The sequence below is a fragment of the Lycium ferocissimum genome, chromosome 3 (genome assembly GCF_029784015.1).
Source record: "Lycium ferocissimum isolate CSIRO_LF1 chromosome 3, AGI_CSIRO_Lferr_CH_V1, whole genome shotgun sequence".
NCBI lineage: Eukaryota > Viridiplantae > Streptophyta > Magnoliopsida > Solanales > Solanaceae > Lycium > Lycium ferocissimum.
The window spans coordinates 37,103,661-37,112,863 of NC_081344.1; the positions used below are offsets into that span (position 1 = coordinate 37,103,661).

General features: G+C 44.4%; 1 protein-coding gene across 1 annotated transcript; it reads left to right on the forward strand.

Annotated features, from left to right (window-relative positions):
- The first annotated feature begins 5,133 nt into the window (after positions 1 to 5,133).
- LOC132048867 (uncharacterized) lies at positions 5,134 to 6,001 on the forward strand. Its single transcript, XM_059439554.1, has 2 exons — positions 5,134 to 5,758; positions 5,994 to 6,001. The coding sequence occupies exons 1-2, from the start codon at positions 5,134 to 5,136 to the stop codon at positions 5,999 to 6,001; spliced, it is 633 nt and encodes a 210-aa protein (XP_059295537.1).
- Positions 6,002 to 9,203: the final 3,202 nt, after the last annotated feature.

Here is a 9,203-nt window from a genome sequence, read left to right on the forward strand (position 1 = left end):
GGTAAACTTATTTTCGTTGTGGCTTCCGTTGATTGTGATTCGTGATGTCTTGGTGACTTGATTGTGTTTATCCTTGGTTGACTTGTTGTGGGCTATTGATATTCGCATGTGTTGTTTTGCCTGTTCATTCTATTGATTTTATGAGATATGCATGATACTAATCTTAGTCGGCCTATGATATCTACCAGTACATAGTGTTTGTACTGATACTACCTTGCTGCATTCTTTTGAGTGCAGTTTGTGATACTGAGACTGCAAGCCGCCCTCATATCTAGCGTTGAGGACGTTTGCTAACAGACTTAGGGTGAGCATTTATCCATGCCAGGACGCCCGAAGATCATTCTCTTATGATGTCTTTTCCTATTCTAGACATTACGGATATTTATTAGACAGATTTCATTCTTTAGACATGTTTTAGATTAGAGTCCTGGAACAATGACTTTCAAGTTTTGGGGATTTTTTAATAGTTAGAACGTCCGCACTTATTTCAGTATTTTATGGCATGACTTATTTCGTTTGTTTGATGCTTGAATGAGTAATGACTGACTAACATGGTTGATATAAAATCGGACTTGAATGGATAGATGACTTGTGTGTTGGTTCGCCCGCTAGGAGTTAGTGTGGGTTTCTAGTCATGGCGGGTTAGGTCGTGACTTGAAGTTGGTATTAGAGCTTTAGGTTCATCGATCTCGTCGTACCAGGACATGTCTAGTTGAGTTTTGCGGATCGGTACAGAGATGTCTGAACATATCTTCGAGAGGCTACCGGACACCAAGAGAACTCCCTTTTCTTTTTTTCTTTCGTGCTACTTGATTCCAATTGGTATCTGCTGATTCAAATTGGTTTCTAACTGTCCTTCACTCCCTCGCATATAGTGAGAACTCGAGTGGCAGCATTTAAAGAAAGAGGTGGAGGCAGAGAGGAGGGTGAGTAGGCGCCCCGGGGTGGCATCCGGGGTCGACCCCTTTCGCTCCGGTGGTTCCGAACGAGGCAGGGGATTCGGCCGCACCCGGCCCGGCCGGCGGCGGTACCGGGCTCCGCCGGGAGTCAGCCTACTTAGGGTATACTAGATGTTATGGCACAAGTGCTAAATTGGTTGCATGGGTTAGCACAGCAGGAGCTACTACCGCCCGGTCCGGCCAGGGTAGGGGCGCAAGAAAGAGCGACCTCGGAGGTCCGGACAGTAGCGTGCTTCGTGGGTTCGGTGATCGCAAAACGCTGGCACCTTGCTTAGAGAAAGTTTCGGGTTTTGAGGCTTGTCTGAGGCCAGTTACAGGGCTAGTGATGACTGACGAAGAGCATGATCTGTTTTGGAGGTTCACTAAAATAAAGCCTCATATGGTCTGTGGTACTGAGTCAGAGGATGCATATAAGTTCATCATCGACTGTCATGAGAGGCTTTATAAGATGGGGGCTGTGGACAAGTACGAGTAGAGTTTGTGACCTTTCAGTTCTTGGGTGATGCCAAGCTATGGTGGAGTGCAAAAGCCCGGGTCTCCTCCGTTGACTCGGTTCGGGCCCATTACGTGTTTTTGGATAAGTATGTCCCGTGTACTCTGAGGGATCGAAGGAAGGGTGATTTCGCTAATATTATTCAGAGAAACTCATATATTGTTGTGTACGAGTCCTGTTTCCACTCCCTGTCCCGATATGCTCTCTCGCCTGTCGCTCACCGAGAGAGAGGATGCGGCGGTTCGTGAAGGGATCGAACGCCGGGCTTCGCTTATCGACGCCCTTCTTGTAGCCACCGGGGGGGCCTATCTCCGAGGTAGTTAAGCATGTCCGTGTTGTTGAGGGCATTAAGCAGGAAAGTCATGCGAAACAGGTAGAAAAAAAGGTCCGAAGGGAAGGGTTTGAGAACTCCTTCGAGGGTCGAGCTCAGTAGATATATTCGGAAGTCCCGATTCGGTCCTCGATGCAAGTGTCACCGGGGGCCGTCGGGGAGGTAAATTATCGGGCTTTGGTCGGCATGGGGGCTATCTTTTTCATCGAAGCACGATTTCGGCGACCTATGTTAGACCGTGCATGTTACGAGTGTGGTGAGACAGGCACATCGCAGGTATTGCCCAGACTTGTAGCCGAGTGGGCGGTGGAACTTATATCGCTCCCGAGCCCCGTTTACACCAGATCGAAGGGGTAAGGATCGCGCACCGACAGGGCGAGGCAGCCACACGAGCGGGCCAGGGGTGGTGCCACCCCAACCGGCGGTCCTCGAAAGGGTAGAGGCGGACGATGGCCGCGTGGCGAGGCTCGGACCGATGCGTGGTAATCGCAGCGGGATTCACGGAGCCGCTGAAGGGTGCGATCATTTGTGTGCTTTCCTAGGTAGACTCGAGGCTGAGGCCTCTGATATGATTATCACAAGTACTATCTCAGTTTATGACCAGATGGCTTCTGTTTTGTTTGATCCCGGCTATACTTTTTCTTATGTGCTACATATTTTGCTGTGGGTTTGGATATGGTGTGTGATACTCTTGATGTTCCTATTTATGTATCTACTCCAGTCGGGGATTCAGTGGTAGTAGATAGGGTCTACCCATCTTGTGCGATCACTTTATGGGGTATAGTACTTAGGCAGATTTGATGATCTTAAACATGGTAGATTTCAATGTCATATTAGGCATGAGTTGGTTGTCCCCGTATTATGCTATACTAGATTGCCATTCTAAGACTTTTACCTTAGACATGCCTGGGACACCTATACTTGAGTGGAAGGGTAACCTTAGTCCCCTCCCTAAGAAATTTAAATCTTTTGTTCGTGCTAAGAAACTAGAGGAAGCTAGTGGAGAAGGGTTGTTTAGCTTCCTTGGCACATATTCGTGATACCAGTCATGAGATACTCCATCTATTGATTTGGTTCCAGTGATACACGAGTTTGCGCATGTGTTCCCTACGGACTTGCCTGGTATGCCACCAGATCGTGACATTGATTTCAGGATTGATTTAGACCCAAGGACTCGTCCTATCTCTATACCACCTTATAGGATGGCGCAAGCAGAACTCGGGGAATTATAAGAGCAGTTGCAAGATCTTCTAAGTAAGGGCTTATTCGCCCTATTGCCTCTCCGTGGGGTAATCTTGTGTTGTTTGTTAAGAAGAAGGATGGGTCTATGCGTATGTGTATTGATTATCGTCAGTTGAATAAGGTAAATATCCCGAATAAGTATCCCATTCCCCATATTGATGACTTGTTTGATTAGTTACATGGAGCTTCTGTGTCCTCTAAAATTGATTTGAGGTGAGGGTACCATCAGCTGAAGATTCGGGCGGAGGATATTCCTAAGATAGCTTTTCGGACCAGGTATGGACACTACGAGTTCTTTGTTATGTCTTTCAGGCTTACTAATGCCCCAACAGCGTTTATGGATTTGATAAACAGTGTGTTTAAGCCCTATTTAGACTCTTTCATAATAATGTTCATTGATGATATCCTGGTGTACTCTAGAAGTAAGGAAGAGCATGAGAAATATTTGAGAATTGCTCTTGGGGTACTGCGGGAGAAGGAGTTATATGCTAAATTCTCCAAGTGTAAATTTTGGTTGTCTTCTGTGTCTTTCTTGGGGCATGTTATTTCGAAGGAGGGTATTATGGCAGATCCTCAGAAAATTCAGGCAGTCAGGGAGTGGGCTAGGCCCACATAAGTGACAGAGATCCGTAGCTTCATGGGCCTGGCTAGCTATAATCGTCGATTTATGAAGGGGTTTTGCCTCTATTGCTTCTCATTTGATCGTTTGACTCAGAAGGAGGTACCGTTTCAGTGGTCCGATGAGTGTGAGCAGAGCTTTCAAAAGCTCAAGACATTGTTAACTACAGCGCCTGTACTAGCATTACCTGTGGAGGGAAAGGATTTTGTTGTTTATTGTGATGCTTCACGTTCTGGTTTGGCTGCTGTTTTGATGCAGGAAAAGAAGGTGATTGCCCATGCTTCTCGGCAGTTGAAAGTGCATGAGAAGAACAATCCTACTCATGACTTAGAGTTGGCAGCGGTGGTGTTCGCATTGAAAATCTGGAGACACTACTTGTATGGTGTACATAGACCATCGCAGTTTGCAGCATGTGTTCACTTAGAGAGATCTGAACTCTAGGCAGCGGAGATGGATAGAACTGCTGAAGGACTATGACATCACCATTTTGTATCATCCTGGTAAGGCAAATGTAGTGGCAGACGCACTGAGCAGGAAGGTCGCTAGTATGGGGAGTCTGGCTCGTTTGATTTCTTTGGAGCGTCCGTTGGCTAGAGAGGTTCAGACTCTGGCTAACAGTTTTATGAGGCTGGATATTTCCAACAAATACAGGGTGTTGGCTTGTGTTGAGGCTCGATCATCATTTTTAGAATAGATTAAGGCTAAACAATTTGAGAATGCTAAGTTGCGTAAAATACGTGATAAGGTGTTGCGTGGTGAGGCCAAAGAGGCCATGATTGATGAGGAAGGTGTGCTGCGAATCAAAGGGAGAGTATGTGTGCCACGTGTGGGCGATTTGATCAAGACCATTCTGACAGAGGCTCATAGTTTAAGGTATTCTATTCATCTTAGCACTACTAAGATGTATCGGGATTTGAGGCAACATTATTAGTGGACTAGGATGAAGCGTGAAATCATAGAGTTTGTTGCTAAGTGTCTGAATTGCCAACAGGTGAAGTATGGGCATAAAAAACCTGGGGGCACACTTCAGAGGATGCCCATTCCCGAGTGGAAGTGGAAAATAATAGCCATGGATTTCGTGGTGGGTCTTCCAAAGGTGTTGGGGAAGTTTGACTCCATTTGGGTAATTATTGATAGGTTGACTAAGTCTGCCCACTTCATTTCGGTGAAGATAACTTATGATGCGGAGAAATTGGCTAAAATCTACATGTGTGAGGTGGTTAGGCTTCATGGGGTTCCTATCTCCATTGTGTCCGACAGGGGCACCACGTTCACATTAAGATTTTGGGAGTGTTTGCATGAGGAGTTGGGTACGAGGTTGGATCTTAATACAGCGTTCCACCCACAGTCTGACGGGTAGTCTGAGCGAACTAATCAGGTCCTTGAGGACATGTTTTGTGCGTGTGTGATAGACTTTGGTGGGCATTAGGATTGGTTCTTACCTTTGGCCGAATTTGCATATAACTATAGCTACCACTCGAGTATCGATATGGCTCCGTTTGAGGTGTTGTATGGGAGGAGGTGTAGGTCTCCTATTGGATGGTTCGATGCGTTCGAGGTGTGGCCTTGGGGCACTGATCTTCTGAGAGAGTCCTTAGAGAAAGTAAAGGTGATCCAAGCGAAGCTCCTAGTAGCCCAGAGCAGTCAAAAAGAGTATGCGGACCGTAAGGTCCGAGATCTTGAGTTTGTAGAGGGAGAGCAAGTGTTGCTGAAGGTCTCACCCAGGAAGGGTGTGATAAGGTTCAGAAAGAAAGGCAAGCTTAGCCCGAGGTACATTAGGCTGTTTGAGATCCTCAAGCATATGGGGGAGGTGGCTTATAAGTTGGCCTTGCCTCCGGGTTTATCAGGAGTTCATCCGGTGTTCCACGTTTCGATGTTGAAGAGGTATCACGGGGATAGTTCATACATAATCCATTGGGATTCGATTTTATTATATGAGAATTTTTCATATGAGAAGGAGGCCGTTGCCATCTTAGATATGGATGTCCGCAAGTTGAGGTCCAAGAAAATAGCCTCGGTGAAAGTTCAGTGGAAGAATCGTCCGGTAAAGGAAGCTACTTGGGAAACAGAATCTGATATGTGTAGCAAGTATCCTCAGCTTTTCACCGGGACAGGTAATTTCTCTTCGTTTACTCATCCTTGTCCGTTCAGGGACGAACGGTATCTTAATTGGTATCTGATGTAATGACTCTTCCGGTCATTATGGAAAGCGTAGGGTCACCCCACCAAATAGAACGTTCCCAAGGGTAGAAAGAGCCAGTAGAACTCGATTTTGTAAGCTTTAGAGCTGAAACTTGACTTACTTATGATGCTGTTTAATTTTGATTGAGTCTGTCGGGGGTGATGCAGGGAATTAGAACTCTGAGGCCATAAGTGTATTTGTATGATGAAATGTGGAATGAAAGAGGGGGGGGGGGAGTGGAAAAAAAGTCGAGCTCATTTGCCCAAAATGGTACCGTCGCGAAATGGGAGTACAGTTGTGGTGGTACCGCTGTAGTGGTGGGATGACCACTTCCAGCGGCCAGCCATTTCTCTTGTGGCCTCTGTGATGGGCTATGGCCTGCTACGGCGATACTGCTATAGCGGGGGATGGAACGCTATAGCGGCGAGCCGATTTTCCTTAGGTCCACTATAGCGGTTGCTTGGCCGCTATAGAACGACCGCCTCAGCGATCAACGGGGGGACAAAATTCGTGTTTTAAAGACTTAGTCTCATATTCTTTATTCATAATACCCCAACACAGTTCCCCATAAGCACCTAGGGTGAAAATTCAAGCTAGGGCAAGAAACTCTTGAGAGGTAAGTTTCATTTACTCCTTCCAACCATTCCGTATCATCTTTATGGTTATCATCATTTTTGTGGGTCTTCAATGGTGGAATTGTAAAAGAAACCCTAGAAATTAATGAACCTTCTAAACTTGATGGGTTATGGTTAAAGCCATAAACTAAGTGAATTGAGACCTAGGGTTCCATAAAAATGGTGTCTTGACCATGAAAACTACTCGTTGTGGGAATGTTGATATAATATCATTATAATTTGATGATTAATGATTACTAAGGCCCTTGTTAGGTCGTTTTACATGTAGAAAATCATCCACCCATTGAAATGGGGTAAAAGGGAAGGGCATTCTTGAATGGTACTTGTGATTTGGGAAATTGTGACTCATTGAGCCTTCAATTTCTAGACCTTGAGCATTCTGAGGCTTTAAGGAAAGGAAAAGTTGTAGCAAAGTGACTTGCGTTCTTCCAGCTCTACGTTTGAGGTAGGTTACGGTCTACTTGAGTTAGACTTTGGTTAGTTCATTGTATGTTTTGTGAATTCTTTAAGCATGTCTAGTTTTCATGCTTGATATTGTGTGTTGAATTCCTATGTGAATGCGATTGAGTGATTGTGTAGGATTCGTGCCACTATTCCTGTGTGTTTAATCTATAGTGGATGTGCTTGTGATGAGAAGCTAATATAATCTTCTCGGCGATATTGTGATATGAAATGATGACGCAAGCATTGATAATGAGAAGGTAAGGAACAATGTCCTGTAAAGGGGTATGGAAAGGTACAAATGTGACCTAGGTTATGTCCTCGTGGTCCGACGTTAGTTCTAAAATTGAGAGGTACATTAATATGGCCCGCGATCGAGGTTCGTTCCGGAGCGGAGGTTCATGCTCGGGTCTGAGGAGTGGATCTAGAACGAGTGGTACATGGACACCATGGGTCCTCTGCAGGTCATGACTATTGAGCAATGACATCGGTTAGCATGTACGTACAGTGATGTGGTTATTGTGGTAAACTTATTTCCGTTGTGGCTTCCGTTGATTGTGATTCTTGATGTCTTGGTGACTTGATTGTGTTTATCCTTGATGACTTGTTGTGGGCTATTGATATTCGTGTTTGTTGGCTGGGTTGTTCATTATATTGATTTTATGAGATATGCATGATACTAATCTTAGTCGGCCTATGATATCTACCGGTACATAGTGTTTGTACTGATACTACCTTGCTACATTCTTTTGAGTGCAGATCGTGATACAGAGACTGATACCCGCCCTCACTTCTAGCGTTGAGGACGTTTGCTGACAGACTTAGGGTGAGCTTCTATCCTTGCCAGGCCGCCCGAAGATCTTCCTCTTATGATGTCTTTTCCTATTCTGGACATTATGGATATTTATTAGACAAATTTCATTCTTTAGACATGTCTTAGATTAGAGTCCTGGAATGATGACTTTCAGATTTTGGGGATTTTGTAATAGTTAGAACTTCCGCACTTATTTCAGCATTTTATGGCATGACTTATTTCGTTTTTTTTATGCACGAATGAGTAATAACTGACTAACTTGGTTAATATAACATCGGACTTGAATGGATAGATGACTTGTGTGTTGGTTTGCCCACTAGGAGTTAGTGTGGGTGCCAGTCATAGAGGGTTGGGTCGTGACAGATATAGAAGTTGTGAATCCACTTAATCAATAGTTTGTTAGCCTTTTGAGCAAGATCCCAACAATCTTGGCTATGATTGTATTGTTCCATATTTTCAAATTAATAATGTTCATATCTCCAGCAGATTTAGGTAGATGCATTTGGTCCCAAGCAACCAAGGATCTCTTACCGATAGTGTTAGTGCCAGACCACGCATAGTGTAACCACCCGTTTCGTCGCTACTGTGAATTTTGAGGAAACTCTCAACTTTGACTCCTCAAAAATGTTTTTGGGAATCGCTAATTAAATCAAAAACCGTTGGGCGTATTGCGTAAAATCTTGGAACGAGGGCCACCAAGCCTAGTTGGGTTGCCACAGCGGCTGTAAGGGCGCTACAGTGACGGCGCTGTAGCGGTTGAAACAGCGCCTTTGCGGTAAGATGTAATTGGCTAGTGGGCCACCATGGCGGCCATTCAGCTGCCCTAGCGTCACCGCGGAAGTGGTGAACATACTGCTAGGACGGTTACGTATAGTGAATTGCCTATTTAAGACTTTGTTTCAGGATTTGACCTCATTTTTTCAAACCCTAAAGAGTCCAACCGCCTTTGGAGCATTTATGGAGCCAAAAATGATATTTCCTTTGGGAAGGTAATCCTTCTAACTTCATCCATTCATTCTTCACATTAGGGATTCTTATTAAAAATCCCTCATTTAGAAACCACAAAAATGGATATCACAATTTCCTTGACCTGAAGAGATGATTAGTTAGTTATTCTTATTATGGATTTCATTGAATCATTCCCTCCTGTTCATCACCCTAGAATGGTTCCAAACTAATTTCTCATTTCCTTACAAGTTTTTAAATAGGTCTCTTCCATAAATCTTGAAAATGGATATCTCAAAGATAAGCTTAAAAATGGTAACTTTACCTAGCTAATGGCCTAAAATAGTTGACCTTATTCATGCAAAACTGTTGATAAACACCTAGTGTTGTTAAGAATGAAATCTAGAGGTAGGCTAAGTCCCCAAACCTTCTTTATTAATCTGAAATCTCCTATAATGGTTCTAATGATGATTTCTATTCTTGGGTTTCATGTTTGTCTTAAGTTCCTTTGTGCGGATTACGACGTGATTATCAAATTGAAG